This window comes from Ranitomeya variabilis, chromosome 2, assembly GCF_051348905.1.
Source record: "Ranitomeya variabilis isolate aRanVar5 chromosome 2, aRanVar5.hap1, whole genome shotgun sequence".
Classification (NCBI taxonomy): Eukaryota; Metazoa; Chordata; class Amphibia; order Anura; family Dendrobatidae; genus Ranitomeya; species Ranitomeya variabilis.
Window position 1 is genome coordinate 759,905,300 of NC_135233.1, and position 21,865 is coordinate 759,927,164.

The following is a 21,865-nucleotide window of genomic DNA, read 5'->3' on the forward strand; positions in this document are numbered from 1 at the left end:
TTGTCGATGTCTGGACTAGATTTTCTATTCATTTGGCAACTCATTTGATTAATAAACGTATGAGTTTCCATTGAAAACACAAAATTGTCTGGGTGACCCTGAACTTTTGAACGGTAGTGTATATATATTTTTTTTAATCATCTAAATGCTAGAAGTAAATGTAACAAATTACTGTATTTTTTGGATTATAAAGACACACTTTTTTCCCAAAATGGGGATACGTCTTATAATTTGAATATACGTTAACGGCCGCGGTGGAGTGGGGTCCCAGTGTTGCTGCTGGTGGAGGCAAGAGTGGGGCGATGCTGCGGGCCTCAGACTGGGAGGAAGGAGTATTTAGAGGTGCCACGCTGCGGGTGTTTGGTGGTGCGGAGACTCTGTCAGCATTTTATGAAAGCCCGGAGCTCCCGCACTTCCATGGTTTACACTGCGGTGCACTCCAGGAAAATGGCCGCCGGAGGCTGCTAATGTGCAGATAGAGATCTCGGCATCAAGATTTCAGGAGACGAAAATCGTGGAAGTGCAGGGTCTCCGGGCTTTCAAAAAAAATGTCAGCGAAGCCTCCGCACCACCGAATACCAGCAATGTCGCACCTCTGAACACCCCTTGCTCCCCCAGCCCTCAGGTCTGCAGTATCACCCCACTCCTGCCTCTGCCAGCAACGACCCTGGAACCACGCAGCCGTCATTCCAGTAAGCAATAAGACGCAAGGATTCTAAGAATCACCACCATTTTATTACAGGCTTTTTCCCCAAAATTTGGGGGTGCATCTTATAATCTGCAAAATACGATATGTAAAAGATATACAACATAGACAGATATAGAAGATTTTCAGATTTACCTTGCCAGCCAATGAACTGTTCAGCTTTGTCAGTGGCCCTTTTGCTTCTTCCTGGAACTTATTTAACATCTTTTTCCTAACCTGAGGAGACAAAAAAAATAATAAAATAATCTAAACAAACATCAAATAACTTATCTGCAGAGTTTTACATGTGGACTTGATTATTAAAAGTCTTCAGCCTAATTTTTAGATTCAGTCACTGTGTCCAACATTTATACCAGTCTTTAGGATCAGTATTTACAGGGCTTATAACTAGGAGGCAATATGCTCTTATTTGCCCCTAAAATGCCCAGTGTTGTGGTGGGAAAAACATTTTATAAAATTCTCCCTTGACAAAAAATACTAACTAAGCAAGGGATGTCAAGTCAATGGTACATCTATAAATTAGCAACTGTGTAATATATCTGATCAGAGAGATTTACATCTTTCATCTGCTGGATTGATCTTTTACTCTCTATTCACAGGTAAAATGATAAAATCTGTGTTCAGTGAAGACATATTTTACTAATGAAATAAGAATTCTGATAATGAATGATCATTCCAGAAGGAGAAAGAAGCAAATCTCTCTGATAAGATATACATGTACTATTGGTTCATAAAAAAAAAAAAAAAAAAAATCAATGGATAGATCCTAAAGAGATCTTGACTTTTGGGAGTTCATCATGGCTATTCTGTGGAGTGTGGACAGTATGTCAGGTCTACGTACCATCCGGGGCCACAATAAGCAGATGTTATGCTGATAATTATACACGGAAGTTTCTATACCATCTGTACAAGGTATAATGTCTGGGGGCACTGCTGATATTTAGTCATACAGTTCATGGACTCTACTGTAAAGCAGAACTTTTACTAAATTACTACTACCAATATTATGTTCTTCCAGAATGATCGGACAATTGTCTACTATGCAAAATATGTAAAACATTAGATTTATGGAGTTGAATTACACAACTTCGTGGGCACAACCTCATTTGTCCCATTCTGATTTCTTTTCCTATACTCCTTTGGCTTGCTTATATCAGTTGGAACAAAATTAGGATTTTTCACTTACCAGAAAATCCCTTTCTAATAGGCTTCATTGGGAGACACTGTAACAGTGGGATAGTCTGCTGCCACCTGACACTATTCGGCCATGTTCACACTTTGCGGTTTTTACCGCGGAACCGCCGCGATTTTGCCGCTGCGGGTCCGCTGCAGTTTCCATTGCGTTTACATTTACATGTAAACCTATGGAAACCGCAAACCGCTGTGCGCATGCTGCGGGAAAAACCGCGCAGAAACGCAGCGGTTTACATTCCGCAGCATGTCACTTCTTTGTGCAGAATCGCTGCGATTCTGCACCCATAGGAATGCATTGAACCTCTTACTTCCCGCATGGGGCTGTGCCCACGTTGCGGGAAGTAAGCGAATCATGTGCAGATGGTACCCGGGGTGGAGGAGAGGAGACTCACCTCCAGGCCCTGGGAACCATATTTGTGTGTAAAAAAAAGAATTAAAATAAAAAATCATGTTATACTCACCTCTCAGCACTGCACGCGGCCGGCCGGTCAGAGTTGCTGTGCGAACAGGACCTGCGGAGACGTCGCGGTCACATGACCGTGACGTCGCGGTCACATGACCGTGACGTCACGAAGGGTCCTTCTCGCACATTATCTTTGGAACCGGACCGCCGGGTGCAGCGCCGAGGAGATCGGGACGTCAGAGGGTGAGTATATAAACTTTTTTTTTTTTTATTTTAACATTACTATTGATGCTGCATATGCAGCATCAATAGTATAGGTGGAAACCCGCAGCGGAAACCGCGGAACAAACCGCGATAAATCTGCAGGGATAACCGCAGCGGTTTTGCCCTGCAGATTTATCAAATCCGCTGCGGGAGAACCCGCAGAGGTCACCCGCAAAGTGTGCACATGGCCTTAATGTCACTAACTGAACATTGGCTTTCTAGAAGGCAAGGTACAATCTGCCCAGGGGGAGCCAAAGGAATTAAAGCACAAAAAGAAAAAGAATGCATGCCTGACCAGGCAACTAAAGGTTGGGAGCTGAGTCCCCAAATGAAGCCTACAACAAAGGGATTTTACGGACAGTAAAAAATCCTCATTTCTCGTTCGTCTTGTTGGGGGATACAGTAACCGTGGCACATCCCAAAGCTGTCCAAAGGGTGGGAAAAACTTAAACATTACACAGTAACCAAAGAACATTTTCCACCTGTTCTCAAGCATTTGACTGAGCAATTGCTGCTTCTATATCTTCCTCCCCAAATTTGCATCTGCTGAAGCAAAGGTCTGGACCCTGTAAAATGTGGAAAAGGAATACGAGGAGCAAGTGGCTGCTTCACAAAACTGCCCAAAAGCTCTTGCAGTCCAAGCAGCGTGCACCCTAATCAAGAAAGGGGGAGTACTTGCACCTACCCTATAAGCCTCATTAATGTCTGATCTAAAAGAGGAAGCAGAGATCACTCTAAAGGCGGTCGGAGCTCTGCCAGAGTGTAGCGGGATGCCCCTAAGGCATACAAGAGGAGCTTTGAGATACAGGCAGAGCTGAACAGTTTCTGGCTACATCCACCTATGTGAGATCCTCTCATGGAGGCAAAGAATCGAAAGAAGGGAGAGTTATCTCCTCAAAGTCAAAAAGTGGAAAGTTCCACTAAAACGAAAGGAGGGAGCTGAACATCCAATTGCTCTGTCCTGAAGAAGGAAAGAGAAAAATAACAAAAAAACTAACTGGAGAGATCCCTCTGATCAGTGCAAAAGAGTGAGGACCAAAGGACGGCTGGACCCCTAGAGGTTTCCCGGCTCCCTGGAAATAATATAGTGGCAGCGAGTTTTCCCTGCCCGGGTAGGCAGCTATGACCTCTGGCCTATAAGATAAATTCTGCTGGACCAGGATAGCCAAGGCAGGAACTTGGCTTTTGAGAGTTTGCCCTAATTCAATCTAGACCTGCAAGTAGTAAAAAGAAGGATATTGCCCTATAGTCGCTGCCCATAGATTCTCACCTATGAAACAGGTGCTAAATTACATGACATAAAAATGACCTTTAAGTGTCCTTGTTCCTTAAACCTAGTCAGAAAACCCTAATCTGAAAGAACAGGAGACTTCCAAATTGCGGACCTGACCGTCCTGCTGGTAAGCTAAATGACCAAAAAGAAATTGGGTAGAAGACAACAACCCTAGGAAAGATATGCGAGATGTCTGGCTCCATTTTCCATGCTGAACAGGAGAATCCTAAGCAAACCCGGCATTCAAAATACTCAATCCAAGATGGGAAAGGAGAATCCTGCCCTAATAAGGAAAGACCAAAATTCGTCTGGAAAGTGAAGAGCTCAGATGTCTGCTCTGACCCATCACTTACAGGGGAAAGCTGTATTGTAGGCGGGAAGCTACATGGGAGACACTTAGAGGCCTAAGATCTCCAGACACCCTGGAGGTCCAGTCAGGTCCAGTCAACGTATCAGAAGTCGATCATTTGGACGACATGCCTTAACCCCCAAATGAAAGGGATTCGGCCAGTGCTCTCATAAAAGGTGAAAAGATGGGAGCATTGCTAGACTCAACAACCCATACGTCAAAGACTGTAGGTGAAAAGGACTAGGACAGGCACTTTTCATTTTAGACCGGACAATCGCCTTAAAGGATGCAGTAATTTGAGCGGTCTCTTCCTGAGACAAAAATACTGGCTCGAAGTTGAAGAAGTGCACATAAGTCCTGCAACTGCATCAAATCTGAATTAGCTGGACAGACTCACCTAAGACGAAGCCAAGGTACCCCCTGGTCCATGTGTGCCAACTGACCTACCAAGTGATCCCCACTAGACGGCGACTCACCTTGAATAGTGGTCCGGGTGCCAACTGGATTACCTGCATGATCAGTCACAGGCCTTGTTTGTGTTGATGGCCTACTCAGAAAAAATAGTTAGAATAATGCCTGTGCAACAGGCTAAACTGAAGGCCTAGGTTAGCCTGACTGACTCCTCTCTGAAGAAGCATTTGCCCTGGGAAGTGGTCAGGATCCACTCAGGACTGATTACATGCTACCGAGGAGTTCGATGGTAAAGGAATAGATTAGAGAGTACTGACTGAGCTATTCCGATACCTCCTGCGAGGGATCTAGTTTAGTTGAAAGAACTTCCTAGTTTGAAGATAGTCCGCTACACTGGCATAGATTGTACAACCGCCGAAAGTAGTCAGAGCACAGTAAGTAACCATTCGCATTGTCTGGGTCATCAGCGCAACCTTCTTCCTTCAAAGTCTCTGCTGGGGGTTGAGAGCCAATGAGGAGGAGGTTGGAGTTCCTGTAGATTGCAAAATATGAGATGCGATCTATAGAGAGACCCTCCAGTGGATTTGACTCACTGAGGAAAGAGGTAGTGTGCTATCTAAATCATCTCTGCAACATGCCCCCCATTACCTGCTGTGGAAGGTGGCCCACCTAGTGTCCCAGTTGTAGGTTAGCCTGTGGAATCTGCAAGGCTGTGAGGTCTAATCTGAAGGGTTTGACTCACTCAAAAAAGCGGTCTGAATAACTTCTGGGTTTGCAGCGTCCTCTGTGGGATTCGTCCACCTTGAAGTCCTCAGCTGGTAGGTCCGATTCACTCTATAAGGTGATCAGAATAACCACAGGATTGCAGGGTCACCTGCAGTATTCGTCCAATTGGCAGGTCTGAGCTGGAGGGCCTATCCTTCAGGACAGACAGAGCAGCATCTCGGATGCAGGGTTCTCTGCTAGACTCGCCGGACTGTAGGTCCACAGTTGGTAGGTCTGACTTACTCAGTAAAATGGCCAGCTTACCAAGAACGGGGAGGTAACCATTCGCTGCTTTACAAGTGCAAACCAGAACAATGATCCCCTGGCAAACTCGGCCCCTTCTTAGACAAGGCTACAGAAAAGGAGTGCGTAAGTGACGACATGGTGCAGGCGGTGCAAGAAGTGAAAATTGCTACTGATTGAACCGCTGAAAAACCTGCGTTTACCTAAGGGTAACCAGGGCAGTCTGGTGAACCCGATCCAAGACTGTTTGGACAGCCTCCACCCTAGCCTGTGCTTGTGCTGTCCTACTGGCAGATGTGAGACTGGGCTTTGGCCATAGTACTAAGAGTGGTAACAATCACCACCAAGGTATAGAATACAGAAGAGCTAAAGACAGCACACATGCAGTGGAAAAGACACCTCCTCATACCCTGATTACAGGTGCCCCTGAGCATCAATCGGCACAAGAGGAAAGAGGTACCAGCAGTTGATATGCTAAGGCGTGGTACGAGAGAAACCCAGCCTTAAACAGGATGCAAACACAGTAGGGTAAACTAGATAGCTGAGAGTGCGCGATATTCTTTGGACTCCGATCTTATGAGGGCTAGAAAAGACACCGGGACTACCAAGAAAACAAATGGTGATAGAAGAGAGCTGATGAGACTCTGCAAGCGTCAAGTACCCCAACAACAAACAGCCTACCCAGTCCGAGGGTCACTAATGTTTGAGAATATGGTGAGGCCCTGACAGGATCGTACTACATACAAGGAGCACTGCTCACTTGTCCACGACACTTATAATTGGAAGTAACACTTTAAATGTGAAAATTAACAACGTTCAGAAAAAAAAACAACAGTTTAGGTTGATGCTCAGCTACAGCAGTATTTTTCATATATGGACAAGAGGAAGGTTGAAAAAAATAGCAGAACTCACCACTGGTAACTTAAAATGGCATCTTTATTGAGCAAACATGCACGCAATGTGGACCTAGGAAAGCAGAGCCAGGACTATGATCGCAAAGGAGCCCCTCTCCCACTCAAACATCCCCTGACCCAAGGAAAAACAACCAAGGATTTGAAAGAGAGGAGCAGGGGACAGACACCAAATAAACCACTAGGAAGTGACAGGGGTAAAACGGAGGCAACAGAGTATCTGCTAGGACTCAAGACGCTGCAAAAAGAGATGCCACCATGCTGAACAACGTCCACTGGGAACCCAGATAAACGCAGGGCTAGAGCAAGGGACCTACATAACTAATTTGTCTTCAAGAAGCTGGATTCCGTGCTAGAAGTTGGGCATTCCACACTCCATCTTCTGCTTCACACATACATGCACGCTATGGGGGGCGGGTAGGAGAACACGAGGCAAAAAGACCACCATCCCGGTACCTGATCGATGACTGCGTCAAGGTACATGGTCTAGCTGTACAGCTGGGAGAGGATGCCAACTGAGCAATTCAGCCTGTACCCTCCACTACTACGTGGGTGAAACAGAGTGATCAATTACACCGTTACCCTAAAAGCAATCCATCTGAAAAAGCAAAAAGTCATAGTTACTCACCGATAACGGTGTTTCTCAGAGCCCATGACAGCACACCAGAGAGAGGGGATCCGCCCTTCAGGGACAGGAAACCTACAGGATAAAAGGGCGGTACCTCTCCCCTGCATCAGTTTTGTTTACAGAGCATCGGAGGTCCTCCAGGTTAGTTACAACAACAGAAAAAGTACAATTTATCATATTGCTTAACAGGTAAACACCGTGTCTATATAAAAAGGCACTTCACACAAAATAATGTGCTCACCGCACACGTGATGAGGGGGGGAATAAGTAGGTGCTGTCATGGGCTCTGAGAAACACCGTTATCGGTGAGTAACTATGACTTTCTCAGTCGCCCATGACAGCACACCAGAGAGAATTGCAGAGATATATTGGTTAGGGAGGGACCACAGCCTGTAGAACCCTTCTTCCGAAGGTTAGGTCAGACGAGGAGGCTAGGTCTAGGCGATAGTGTCTGAAAAAGGTTGAAGGTGAAGACCAGGTGGCCGCCTTACAGATTTGGTCTAATGGTACCTCTGACCTTTCGGCCCAGGAGGTCGCCATAGCCCTTGTAGAGTGGGCCTTCAGTCCTTGTGGGACGGCGTTCCCGGTGGATGAGTAGGCCAAGGCTATTGTGTCTGTCACCCATCGTGCTATAGTGCTCTTAGAAGCTTTGAGTCCTTTCCTAGGCCCCTGGAAACAGATAAAAAGAGACCCTTCCTTCCTACACTGTTGGGTGGATTTAATATATTGGATTAGACACCTTCTCACATCTAGTGTGTGGAATTTTTCTTCTTTCCTATTTTTAGGGTCTGGACAGAAGGAAGGAAGGATTATTTCCTGGGACCTGTGAAATATGGATGCTACTTTGGGTAGATAGGCAGGGTCTGTTTTTAGTACAACCTTATCATCCAGGATTTGTGTAAAGGGAGGGTTTGCGGACAGGGCTTGGAGATCACTTATTCTGCGGGCCGATGTCAGGGCTATTAGGAGGGCAGTTTTAAGTGATAGAATCCTAAGAGGTATTGACTCTACAGGTTCAAACGGGGGTTCTGTCAGGGCTGACAAGACCAGGTTCAAGTCCCAAGTTGGTAATTTTTTTACTGTTACAGGTTTAGACCTTGCGGCTGCTCTGATAAACCGCATCACCCAAGGGTTTGCTGCTATGTTTTCACAGTAAAGTGCTCCTAGAGCTGATATTTGTACTTTTAAGGTACTTATTGAAAGGCCCAGGTCTAACCCCTTTTGTAGAAATTCTAATATTTCAGTCACTGGAACCCCGTCTTGTAACCTGACCCCGGAGGAGGATAAAAATTTTTGCCAAGTTTTACCATATATTTTTGTGGTCACTGGTTTTCTACTTTTCATTAGTGTAGAAACTAGTTTGTTAGAAAAGCCTCTATCCCTCAATAGTGACCTCTCAAATTCCACGCTGTTAAGTGGAGATTCTCTGACTGGGGGTGGAACACCGGTCCCTGAGACAGAAGGTCCGGAAGATCCGGAAGGACCCAGGGATCTGTGATCGATAGCATCCTCAGCCAGGAGAACCAGGCCCTTTTGGGCCAGAAGGGGGCTATTAGGATAAGTCTGGATTTGTCCTGCCTGATTTTTCGCAGAACTGCTGGGATGAGGATGATGGGAGGAAATGCGTATGCAAGGGTGTGTGTCCAGGGAATCGTAAATGCGTCTACTGCCCGAGGATTCCCTCTGGGATCTAAGGAGCAAAAGGTTTTCACCTTCTTGTTGTGCCTGTTTGCAAAGAGGTCTATTACAGGGATGCCCCATAAGTCTGTGATTTTTTTGAAGATTCCCTGATTCAAGGACCATTCCCCTTGTTTTAGTTGGGTACGACTTAGAAAGTCCGCTTCCTGGTTCTCTACCCCTTTTATGTGTAGGGCTGATATGGATAGAAAACTGTTCTGCACTAGGCTGAGAATTTCGGAGGTAGTTTCCATTAGTGTTTGAGACCTGGTACCCCCCTGGTGATTCAAGTAAGCTACAACTACTTTGTTGTCTGAAAAAATTCGGACGTGATGCCCTTGTAATTCTCTTAGGAAAAAACGTAGTGCATGATTCACCGCTCTCAGCTCTTTTTGGTTTGAGGAAGTCTCGAGTTCCTGACTTGACCATACCCCCTGAGCGACTTTGTTGTTCAGGTGAGCCCCCCACCCTGTGGGACTTGCGTCTGTTGTTACTATCTGAGGGTTTTCTATTACCCATGGAATCCCTTTTGATAGATTGGTGGGATTTAACCACCAGTTTAGGGAATGAATAACAGGCGAACTTAGAGTCATGCGACCCTCTAACCGACCTCTCAGTAAACTCTGGTTTTTTAAAATGTCCCACTGGAGGGGTCTCGTGTGGAGCTGCGCCCACTGAACTGCTGGAAGGCAAGCAGAGAGGGACCCTAGTAACGACATCGCCTTCCTCAGAGACATGGATGGTTTTGAGCAAGCTTCCGACACTAGATGTAATATCTTTTGTCTTTTCTGAACTGGGAGGCGACATTCTTGGGAACTTGAGTCCAAAGTAAGACCCAAAAATTCCTGAACCCTGGTTGGTTCCAGTTTTGATTTTTGAAGGTTCACCAACCAGCCTAGTTTTCCCAAAATGTCTATCACTCTTTGGCAATGCTGACTGCAGAGTTGGGCCGAGCTGCTGACAATCAAAAAGTCGTCCAAATATGGAACGATTAAGATGTCCTCTTCCCTTAGATGTGCCATCATCTCTGCTACCAATTTGGTGAAGATGCGAGGTGCGATTGATATGCCAAAGGGAAGGGCTCTGTATTGGTATTCCCTTATCTGCCCTTTCATGACCACTGCCAGTCTGAGGAATTTTTGAGAATTCTTGTGGATGGGGACGTGATAATACGCGTCGCTGAGATCTAGAACTACCATGAAACAGTTCGGAAACAGGTTTTTTATTGTCGACTTTATTGATTCCATTTTGAATCGTTTGTTTTTTACGTAAGTGTTTAGTTTCCGTAAGTTTATTATGGTCCGGAAAGACCCGTCTGGTTTGGGAACCAGAAATAATGGGGAGTAGAAACCTTTCTTCCTCTCCAGAGGGGGAACTTCCAGAATGACATTTTTGTCCAATAATTTTAGGATTTCGAGTTCTAGAGCTTCTTGTTGTTGGGGAGAAGACCTCGGTGAAGTTACTACATAATGTCGGGGGGGTAGGGAAAAAAATTCTATTTGAAGACCCGCGTGTATTAGATTTAGTATCCAGGGGCTGGTAGTGATTTTTTCCCAGGCCGGGAGGAATTGAGACAACCTCCCTCCCACCCTGGGGGAGATGTCACTTAGGGGGGGGTTTCTTATCTCGTGGGGAACTACCGAAGAGGAAACCTCTTTCTCTTCTTTTCCCATCTTCCCAGCGGTTTTGTTCTCTTGGCGGTCTTCTTCTAAAGAATTTCCTACTCCGAAAGGGCCGTTTATTGAACGTTTGAGGTAGGATGGGGAACCCTTTCTTTTTATCGCCTGCTTTTTGCAGGATGTCGTCTAGAGTCTCTCCAAAGAGAAACTTGCCTTCACACGGAATAGAACACAGTTTGTGTTTAGTTTGTAAATCTCCTGGCCAGCTTTTGAGCCACAGGGTTCTGCGTGCGGCATTCGAGAGGGCTGCAGATTTAGACGTTAATTTAATCGAATCGGCAGACGAATCGGCTAGAAATGCCGCGGCACCTCTAATCATGGGAATAGAGTCTAACACCTTATTTCTGGGTACCCCATCCCTCAGTTGTTTCTCTAAGTTGTCAATCCAGATCATAAGGGAGCGTGACGTGCAAGCCGCTGCTATGGCCGGTCTCAGGCATCCCCCCGCCGACTCCCAGGCACCTTTGAGAAAGGTGTCGGCTCTCTTGTCAAGAGGATCCTTTAGGGTTCCCATATCTTCAAATGGTAACGCGTATCTTTTTGAGGCTTTAGCTACCGCCACGTCGAGTTTGGGAGCCTTATCCCATGAAGAGGAGGATTCCTCTTCAAATGGATATTTTCTTTTAATAGAGGGAACTGATGCATTTTTCCTCTCTGGTTTTTCCCACTCTCTTTTGATTAAGGTTTGTATATTTTCATTTAGGGGAAAAACTTTTCGCTTTTTTTGGCATAGTCCTCCGAACATGACATCCTGAACGGTTTTGTCAGGACGAGGGTCCAATACACCCATTGTCGACCTCACTGCTTTAACAAGGCCGTCAACCTCGTCTAAGGGAAAACAATGACGACCTCCCCTTTCGTCATCTGAAGAAGAGAAGGAGGAGTCCTGTGTATCTGAGTTTACGACATCAGAGCTGGAGGAATCGGAGTTCCTATAGGGATTAGGTTTTTCTTTACTGACTTTCTTTCCTCCTTTAAGGGTTTTAAAAACAGACTCTACCTCTGTTTTGATTACGGAGCGTAACTCAGAGGCAAAGTTTGGTGTCTCCTCGCAGAGGACTTGACCAATACACGAATCACATAACTTTTTATCCCAAGATTGCGGTAATTCTATATCGCATAATGGGCAGGTTCTGTGCTTTGTTTTTGCCGTTCTCTTCCTTGCCTAGGATAAAGGAGAAGAGGGACCCCAGTTACAAACAAATGAGCTTTCACGAAGATCACTCACCAATCAGACGCAGCCACAGGTACCGGTTCTGGAGGAGGGGTAGGATCTTGAAGAGAGAGATCCGTAGATGGTAGCTGATTCACCACACTGGAACTCTTGCTACGTTGTGTGGAATGGCTACCAGACCGAGAACTCCGGGTGCCCGCAGAGGTTCGCTTCTTCTGTGCGTCCGGTTTCGGTCGTTGGTGGTGGCGCTGCTGCTGCTGCGGTGGCGGCGGCGGCTGGAGCTGCTGGTCGCTGTCTTCCATGGCTCTATTAGCTTGGGACGGCATGCAGCAAGGAGTTTCCTATGCGCACCATCTTTTAAACAGAGTGCTTCTTAATAGCCCCTCCTCTGTGGCTGCGTGAAGGAGGAAGCGTCCTTTTTTTTTTTTTTTTCTCTGTCATGCTACTGCGCATGCGCGCGCCGTCAGGGACCCGGAAATGAAGCAATCCAGTTCCGGGGCAGCGCCATCTTGGTACACCTTAGTTACAGCGCTGCCCCCGAACCGGAAGCCACATACTACCTCCGGTGTGGCGCCATTTTGGAAATGCCGGCGTCCTGAGTGTGGCAGAGTGTCGGGAGCCCCAGCCTCCTATCCGGAGTGGCGGCTACACTTCCTCCCGCTCACGCTGACGGCCCGTCGGTCGCAGCCGTGGCGGCTTCGGACACCGCACCAGCCGTGGCAGGGGCCTCCCCGCTGCCAGGACTCGGACTGGCCAGCTCCGGATTCCAGGCTTCTTCACGGTTCCAGCTTCTCAGGTACCGTCCAGAAGGTTCCCCGTCAGGGACAGGAAACCAAAACTGATGCAGGGGAGAGGTACCGCCCTTTTATCCTGTAGGTTTCCTGTCCCTGAAGGGCGGATCCCCTCTCTCTGGTGTGCTGTCATGGGCGACTGAGAAAGAGGAAAGGTTAACACCTACAATGGCCTCTAAAGTCCTAAAATAGTTCAGAGACTCAGACCTCAGTTGCCTCCAACTGACACCATGAAAAACGGAGAAGCCTGTTGCTAGCAGGCAAAGTACAGTCTGCCGGGGAGCAGCCGATTTTCAATTAGTTGCATTATTAGTGTCAGCCTCCAGGTGGCAGCAGACTATACCCATGATTACTGTATCCCTCAATAAGATGAACGAGAAACGGGGCTTTTGGTTTCTTCTCTGTCTACCTGTGCCCTCCTGCCTGATGACGTGTACAATGTGGATTGTGGTTGGTCACCATACGTCTTAGATTTCTTCACTAGGTTTGTGTTTTCTTGACCATATAAAGAAGAAATATTTGATATAACTGGTAGAAATTAGAGCATATCTAGTAAACCTAAGACACGGTACCTCGCTGGTAATTGTTAAATAGTCTTCCACAGCCATCATTATATCGCCAGACAGGAAATTGAAGATGAGATTGGTAATATCTGTGCAAGCAGTCTTCAGCAAATGCTTGGCGAGATTGTTTTGGGTTTCATCTGCAAATCACAGAAATCTATTTCATATATGACATAGAATATAAAAACATAAGGCAGATTTATGCTACACAGGGTTAATGCCCTCTGGAGATGGCACCTAGTGGCAGCCTGCATGTAGACAACACATCATGCTTTTGAACTGATGCAGACATGTCACCCACATTCACTATTTCCTTTTCGGATTTCAGTCATTGGAGAATATTTATAAAGGATTTTACTTTAAACAAAAAAAAATTGACAATTCAGAAGATACAGTATCGAAGCTTGGATATTAAGCATCTTACTTTACAGAGATACCGACACATTTCCAGTGACATTTAATATGGCTTATCTTCCATTTGTCACAGAAAATCTCTGAGGGTTTGGAAAATACGTAATATGCTGTGGCCACGAGTCAGTGCAAATTCTGTAAGCCAGGTAGGATACAGAAACACATGGGCTACTTGCACAGTGAACAAGTCTGTAGGAACATGTTCACACACCACCAAGAAACTTGAAGACACAAAAGAGCACAGTAAGACCAAAAACACTCTGTCGCAAAAAAAAATCACAGTAATCAGCAAGTGCTAGTAAAAAGATGTAAAAAAAACCAGGATATTTGGTTGATACGTTTTTTGCAAAAAATGTATACTAAGCTGCTCCACCAAACGTCAAGGTATACCCATATAGTCCTAACTGATGTATGGAATCCCTATTTGATGTATTTAAAAACCTGATCATCTGTATATTATCTGCTCATACAGGTCTAAAAGGGGACATTTCGCCTTGTGGAGAGCGCCAAGCCAGCGTAAGGAGACATATAGGCCATGCAATGCTCGTCTGGGAATTTAAATGTGCAAATAGCTATTTCAGAGAGGAAGAGGACGTGAACTCTAGCGCCACCTATTGGAATTAGCAATCCTAAAAATAAATATAGACCCCCTTTAATGGGCCTTGGTTTGGTTTCTTAACCTAAGAGTCATTATAGGATCAATACGGACTTACGGGATGCTACATGAATCCTATTTGTATATGTAAAGCACAAACATGGCCCACAAACAAGCGGACAGTAATGTGTACTGTAATTTTTCACAGACCTGTAGACATGTACAGGCAGTTATGATTAGTGACTTGGATTACAATAGGACATCTCTGTGATTTTCTTCTTTTTGCAAACCAGTCGGTCTATAAAAACCCACAGACATTTGACCAGCCCTATAGACTATGATGAGCATGTGTTACTTCTATGGTAAACAGATAGAACACGTACATGACCCACAGACGTTTCAATGAAGTGGAGCAAAATCAACTGACCTGCAAAAAGTTTAAGCCCCTTTTCAAACAAGCGTATGTTGTTATAAAGAGCGGACACTTCTTCTTGGAAGTCTTTCATGGTTTGTTTTCGGCTGGCTCCTGAAGAGGATGATGTTGATGACATGAACACAGAACGCACCACCTCCTGGTAATTTTTAGTAAGGGGTCTGCAAAATATTAGGTGACAAATCCAAGCTTATAACGGCACATACTTTATACACAGCACATATCCCTCTATTAATGATTGCTGCAGTCTATTACTACACCTCAATATTTCCCATAGCCAGATTGTGTTGCCACTGTATGGATTATTTCAGCCTTAATTACCTTCCAGGCGTCTGTTTTATAGATTCCCCCTATACAGGCATATGAGGGCTTTTCTTATTGCAGAACAAATTGTAGTTTTGAACAGCATTATCCAATGTACTTTATAACGTACTACAAGTGGGGTGAAATGCTGAAGAAAAACAAATTAATTTTATGGTGTCCACTGTGCTTTAAAACTGACCTGGTAACTTCATTTTACAGGGGAGTACACTTACAGCGATGCACATTTATATATGGATTTTTCATTTCACTGCTTTCAAAATATTTCGAACTTTTGAAGTTTCTATTAAAGAATTTTATTACATCATTTTTTTAATTTTTTTTTTCCACTGATGGAGCTCTGAAAGAACTTTCTTTTTCGTGAGCAGTCATTTATATTGGTACCATTGGGAGTCCATACGATGATTTTATTGGTTTTTATCACATTTTTTGGGGAGGAAGGAGGTGAAGTATGGTGTCCAAAAACCAGCAAATCTAGTGTGTCTCTATTTTTTATTCATGGCATAGGTTCATTAATTTTATTTTGATGGATCTAACCTTCATTGACATGGAGTTACCAAATATGCTTTTTTATTCAATATTTTTATACATGTTTTAACTTCTCCTTAGAAGACTTGAAATAGCGATAGTTTGACCACTTTTGCTATATACTACAATGCATTGTCACTCCAGCTCTATTCCTGCCCAGCGTTCCCTCCTTCTGATTGACTGAAAGCCTCTATGCACCATCAAAAAAGACCTTATAAAAAATATTATCTTTATTAGATATGCATTAAAATATACAAAAAGAACAAACAAGAATACAAATATTAAAAATATATTCAGCCTTACAAGCCCTAGCCTCTGGGTCTACCTTGCAGCGGAGGTTGGCACCCCAAATGATATAATTGGCGCCCACGCTCCTAGACGACTGGAGGGTGAGTATAAGAATGGGGGCACAGGGCTTATATAGCTCCACTCCAGCACTGAAAAATAACACTGGAGTGCTGCTTTAAGATCCCATGGGAGAACTATAACTCCCAGCATGTCCTGCAGATCCTATGACATGCTGGGAGTAATAGTTCACCACAGTAGTGGCAGAGTGCATTTTTATGTGTTGTAATTAATACGCTTTTATTTAATACTAACTTGTATATGCTGTGCAGGTCCTGCAGCCAGCCAGCCACACTGTGGTGACAGGTAATGAAGAGCTGGAGAATCACAACTGAGGAAGCTGCATTGTTTCAGTAAAGTGTCTGCAGGACCTGATGACATCATGAAGAGGGAGGGCTCTGGGCAGTCATGTGATGCTCCAGCCCGCCCTCTTCATGACCTCACACAGGTCCTATACCGGAGAACTCAGCAGAGCAAGTATGCGGCGATCCCTCCTGTGGCACCCTGCTCCTGGCCCATCCTCCACCGGACACACATCTCCCCAGCCGCTGCAGGAATCCGGCGCTGGGGAAACCATGTGTGTCCGCTGTTTTGCCCTAAATTTTGCATTTTCTCAAGGGTAACGGGAGAAAATGGACCATAAAAATTGTAGTGCAATTCCTCCTGAGTACGCAGATACCCCTTATGTAGAGGAAAACTACTGTTTGGGTGCATGGCATGGAAGGGAAGGAGCACCAATTGATTTTTGGAGCCCAAAATTGGCTGGATTAGATAGTGGACGCCATGTCACATTTGGAGGGCCACTGTTGTGAGTAAACAGTGTAAACACCACCACAAGTAACGCAATTTTGGAAACTACACCTCTTGAAGAATTCATCTAGGAGTATAGGGAGCATTTTTAACCCTCAGATGATTCACAGAATTGGGGTGAGAAAATGGTAAATTACCATGTTTTACATTAAAATGTTGCTTTTGGCCCCAAGTTTTTAATTTTCAAAAAGGATGATAGGAGAAAATGAATGCTACAATATGTTGTGCAATTTCTCCCGAATGCATCAATAGCTCAGTGGTCGAAAATGACGTTTGAGGCACAGTGCAAAGCTCAGAAGTGATTGAGTGTCATATTGGTGTTCAGATTATTCTAGAGTGGTTTGAGGTTCACAGTGGCAGAGTCCCCGAGGTACCAGAACAGCAGTGATCATGTTGACAACACAGATGGGTCACAAAATTGTATACCATTGGGCAGTGAAGAAAAAAAAAGTTCAATTTTTACCACAAAACTTTTGTTTTAGCCCCAGATTTTAAATGTTCACACAGCAAAACGGGTAAAAATGGCACCAAAACTTGTCATACAATTTCTCCTGAACATGCCAATACCCCATATGTGGTTGTACAGTACTGCTTAGCCACACTGCGAGACTCGGGAGGGACGGAGAGCTATTTGCCTCCAGGTGCGCAGATTTTCCTAGAATAGTTTGCGGACTCCATAAATAGAGCCCGTAAGTGACTCCATTTTGGAAATTACACCCCTCTGGGTATTTATCTACAGGTGTAGGGATGATTTTAACTCCATGGTTGTTTTACAGAAACAAGTAGTATTAAATGTTGGTAGATAAAAATTGTAGTTACTTACCGATAACGGTGTTTCTCTGATCCCATGATGGCACCACGGAGAGAGGGGTCCGCCCCCAGGGACAGGAAACCTACAGGTGAAAAAGGGCGTACCTCTCTCCCACATCAGTTGGTTTACAGAGCCTTATACAGAACTTCAGCTGCAACTTAATATTTACACAAATTAAGCTTAACAATTTAACTTAACAGAGGCACCGTGACTAAACTAATTATCAATATTATTATCATGTGCACACCTGTGTGTGAAAAGGGAGGGAATATACGGGTGCCATCATGGGATCAGAGAAATACCGTTATCGGTAAGTAACTACAATTTTCTCTATCCCCATGATGGCAGCACGGAGAGATTTGCATAGATTGTAACTCTTAGGGAGGGACCACTGCCTCTAGAACCTTCGACCAAAGGTGAGATCAGAGGAGGTCAAGTCTAAGCGGTAGTGTTTGAAAAATGTAGACTGGGAAGACCAAGTGGCCGCTCTACATATCTGTTGTATTGAAGCGCCAGCTCTTTCCGCCCAGGATGATGCCACTGCTCTGGTCGAGTGCGCTTTTATATTCTCCGGGATGGCCGCCCCGCTGGATGAGTAGGATAGGGCGATGGCATCTCTTATCCACCTCGCTAGCGTAGCTTTTGACGCTTTCTGTCCCTTCCGTGGACCCTGGAAGCAGACAAACAGAGCCCTATCCTTCCTGCACTCCCTAGTGGCTGACAAGTATTGGAGTAGGCACCTTCTAACATCAAGGGTATGTAGTGTTTTTTCTCCCTCATTATTGGGGTTGGGACAGAATGAGGGCAGGGAGATCTCTTGTGTCCTGTGAAATTGTGACGCGATTTTTGGGAGGTAAGCCGGGTCTGTTTTTCGAATGACTCTGTCCTCGAGAATTTGAGTGAAGGGAGGACACGCGGACAATGCTTGTATGTCACTAACGCGACGGGCTGAGGTTAGGGCCACTAGGAGTGTGGTTTTTAAAGATAGAATCTTTAGGGGTGCGTCTGCCAGGGGTTCAAAAGGAGATTTGGTTAGCGCATTTAGAACAAGGTTTAGATCCCATGGAGGGGCATTATGCAAAGGAACAGGTCTTGATCTACCCGAGGCTTTGATGAATCTCACGATCCATCGGTTTCTGGCTAGATCATAATTATACAGTGCTCCCAAGGCTGCTACCTGAACCTTTAGAGTACTTGTAGCTAAACCTTTTTCCAAACCCTTTTGCAGGAACTCGAGAATTTTTTCTATTGGGATTTCCCCCGCTGGGTCAGCCCCCAATACAGACATGAATTTTTTCCACACTTTGCCATATATTTTGGTGGTTACGAGTTTCCTACTCTGTAGTAATGTGGACACCAGATTGGATGAAAACCCTTTGTTGCTTAATAGCTTCCTTTCAAAAGCCAAGCTGTCATATGTAGGGTTTTTACACTGGGGTGACACACTGGGCCCTGGGATAACAGATTTTGCGTGTCTGGTAGAACCCACGGGCTGTCTATGGACATCTTTCTCAGCCAAGAAAACCATATTCTGCGAGGCCAGAATGGAGCTATTATTATCACTGTTGCCCCCTCCTCCCGAATTTTCCTCAAGACTAGGGGAATGAGGGATATTGGAGGGAACGCGTAGGCGAGACGATAGTTCCAGGGGACTGTAAGAGCGTCCAGAGCTACTGGGCCTCCCCGGGGATCGATTGAGCAGAACTTTCTCACTTTCCGGTTTTGATAGTCCGCGAATAGGTCTATTTCTGGCTCTCCCCAACGCTTCACTATTTGGTTGAACACCGACTGTTTCAGCTCCCACTCCCCTTGTTTCAAGCGTGTTCTGCTGAGGAAGTCTGCGGTCTGGTTTTCTGAACCCTTTATGTAAAGGGCTGTTAGGGACTTCAGATTGTGTTCTGCGATATAAAAGATGGATCGGGTTTCTTCCATCAGTGTTTGCGACCTGGTACCCCCTTGGTGGTTTAGGTATGCCACCACAACCTGATTGTCTGAGAAGACTTTTACGTGGTGGGAGCGGAGGAGTTTTAGAAAGTGTGTTAGGGCGAGTTTTACCGCTAGCAGTTCTTTCATGTTTGATGAGGTTAGCTCTTGATTTTTGCTCCAGTTCCCTTGTGCCACCTGACCGTCTACATGAGCACCCCACCCCCAGGGGCTTGCATCCGTCGTTAGGATTTTTTCCGTCGGCAGTGCCCAAGGGACCCCCTTGGTAAAATTTATCGGGTCCGCCCACCACTTTAGGGAGTGTATCGTAGTTGGTGATATACTTAATTGCCCGTCTAAATTTCCTCCCAGACACAGGCTTGAACTTAAAGTCTCCCATTGTAAGTCCCGGGAATGGCACTGTGCCCATTGTACGGCCGGGATACAGGCTGTCATGGAGCCCAGCAGGGACATGGCTTTTCTGAGCGTGGTGACTGGGGATGTTGACAACTGCACCGCAGCCTGTGTCATTTTTTGAATCTTCCCCTGAGGAAGATAGCACACTTGTGTGGTTGAGTCGAGGACTATCCCTAAGTACTCCTGTACCTGTGATGGGACTACTTTGGATTTGGTAAGGTTCAACAGCCAACCTAGGCTTGACAGAGAAGTCATAACCAAATCCAACTGCTGTTTGCAGTGATGGAATGATGTCCCTGCTACAAGGAGGTCGTCCAGGTAGGGAACTATCAGGATATTCTGTTCCCGTATATGAGCCATCACTTCCGACATTATTTTCGTGAATACGCGGGGTGCGATAGCTAACCCAAATGGGAGGGCCCGAAACTGATAATGTTTCACCTCCCCCTGGATATTCACTGCTAGCCGGAGGTACTTTTGATGATCCTTGTGGATCGGTACATGATAATATGCATCTCGTAGATCTAGAACAGTCATGAAACACCTGGGAAAGAGTATTTTTACGCAAGATTTTATTGTCTCCATTTTGAAGTGTGGGATCTCGAGAAAACTGTTTAATTTTTTGAGATTTATTATCGTCCTGTATGATCCGTCTGGCTTCTTTCGGAGGAAGAGGGGAGAGTAGAAGCCCATGCCTCTTTCCTGGTGTGGGACTTCCTGTAAGACTTCCTTCTGGACTAGGCCTAGAATTTCTTCCTGGAGAGCCGACTGTTCTTGAGACTGTCTCTGCGGTGTCACCATAAAGAGGTTGTTGGGGGGAATGCGGAACTTTAGCTTGAGCCCTTCTCGTACTATGCCTAGTATCCAGGGACTGCTTGAAATTTTTTCCCAGGCTGGAAGAAACCCGGTCAGTCTCCCACCAACCTGGGGGACACCTTCATTGAGTTTTTTTTATTATCGGGAGTGGGTTTGTTGAATAGGAAACCTCTGGTTTTGTTTCTTTTGTCCTCCCATGTTTCTTTGTTCCCTTTCGGAGGTTTTCTCCGCATAAAATTTTTTATTCTGAAAGGAACGTCTGTAAGACTGGTTGGGGAAACCAGGGAAAGACTTTTTCTTATCCTCGGCTTTCTCGAGGATATCATCTAGCGTTGCGCCGAACAAGAATTCACCCTCACAGGGTATTGAACACAGTCTCGTTTTTGTTTGAAGGTCCCCTGGCCAACATTTTAGCCACAGAGCACGTCTTGCGGCGTTTGAGAAGGCGGCAGCCCTGGCTGCTAGTCTGGCCGAATCTACCGATGCATCCGCCAAAAAGGCTGCTGCACCTTTCATTACGGACACTGATTTTTGAATTGTGTCTCTTGAGACTTTCTCCTTTAATTGGGAATCCAAGTGCTCGAGCCACACCATTAGCGCGCGGGCCGTGCAGGTGGCCGCGACAGCTGGTTTGAGCCCGCCTCCTGCCGCTTCCCAGGAGTTTTTTAAGAAAATCTCGGCTTTTTTGTCCATCGGGTCTTTTAAGGTACCCATGTCCTCAAATGGCAGGGCAAACTTTTTTGAGGCCTTTGCTATGGCCACATCTAACTTTGGTGCCTTACTCCAGGACGAGCAGGCTGGGTCATCAAACGGGTACTTCCTTTTGGGGGTCAGGAGAGCTTTTTTGTCTGGCTTTTTCCATTCTCTTTTAATTAGAGAGTGAATTTTCTCATTTACTGGAAATGCTCTTTTCCTTTTTTGTTCCAGACCGCTGAACATTATGTCCTGCGCTGTTCTTTTAGGTCGCTCATCTACTAGCCCCATTGTTGCTCTGACCGCTTTCACCAAAGCGTCTGTTTCCTCGATAGGGAAGCAACTGCGCCCCCCCTCTGAGGATACTGAAGAGGTGTCAGAAGCTGATGAATTATTTGAGTCTGATAACTCGCTTTTTGACTCGTCCGCACTAGACTCAGGGAACTCAGGACTTTTTATATGTTTTTTCTTTGCGGTTTTAATGCCTTTAATGGCACTTTCTACCTGGCTTTTTATTAATGACTTTAATTCTGAGGCAAATGATGGGGTTTCCTCCTGAATCGTCTTTTTTATACAACCGCTGCATAGTCTCTTCTCCCAGGAGGAAGGCAGCTCGTCTGAACATATGGCACATTCCCTGTGCTTAGTTTTGCCTGTACTTTTTCTCCCCTAGGAAAAAAGAGTAACCCGGTATTAAACTCAGCACTTTCACGTAGATCACTCACCCCCTG

The 21,865-nt window shown here is 45.4% G+C and overlaps 2 protein-coding genes across 3 annotated transcripts in view; one reads left to right on the forward strand and one right to left on the reverse strand.

Moving 5' to 3' along the window:
• LOC143809899 (uncharacterized) overlaps positions 1-21,865 on the forward strand; it is an 848,616-nt gene that overhangs the window by 279,657 nt on the left and 547,094 nt on the right. The window lies entirely within an intron of this gene.
• The window catches only part of UFL1 (UFM1 specific ligase 1), an 84,460-nt gene that overhangs the window by 8,222 nt on the left and 54,373 nt on the right, over positions 1-21,865 (reverse strand). For both annotated transcript variants that reach the window (XM_077289701.1, XM_077289702.1), the window contains exons 14-16: positions 14,465-14,631; positions 13,041-13,171; positions 842-922 (exon numbers count right to left, since the gene is read on the reverse strand). In XM_077289701.1, coding sequence (XP_077145816.1) covers positions 842-922; positions 13,041-13,171; positions 14,465-14,631 — 379 coding nt within the window. The remainder of the gene's footprint in view (positions 1-841; positions 923-13,040; positions 13,172-14,464; positions 14,632-21,865) is intronic.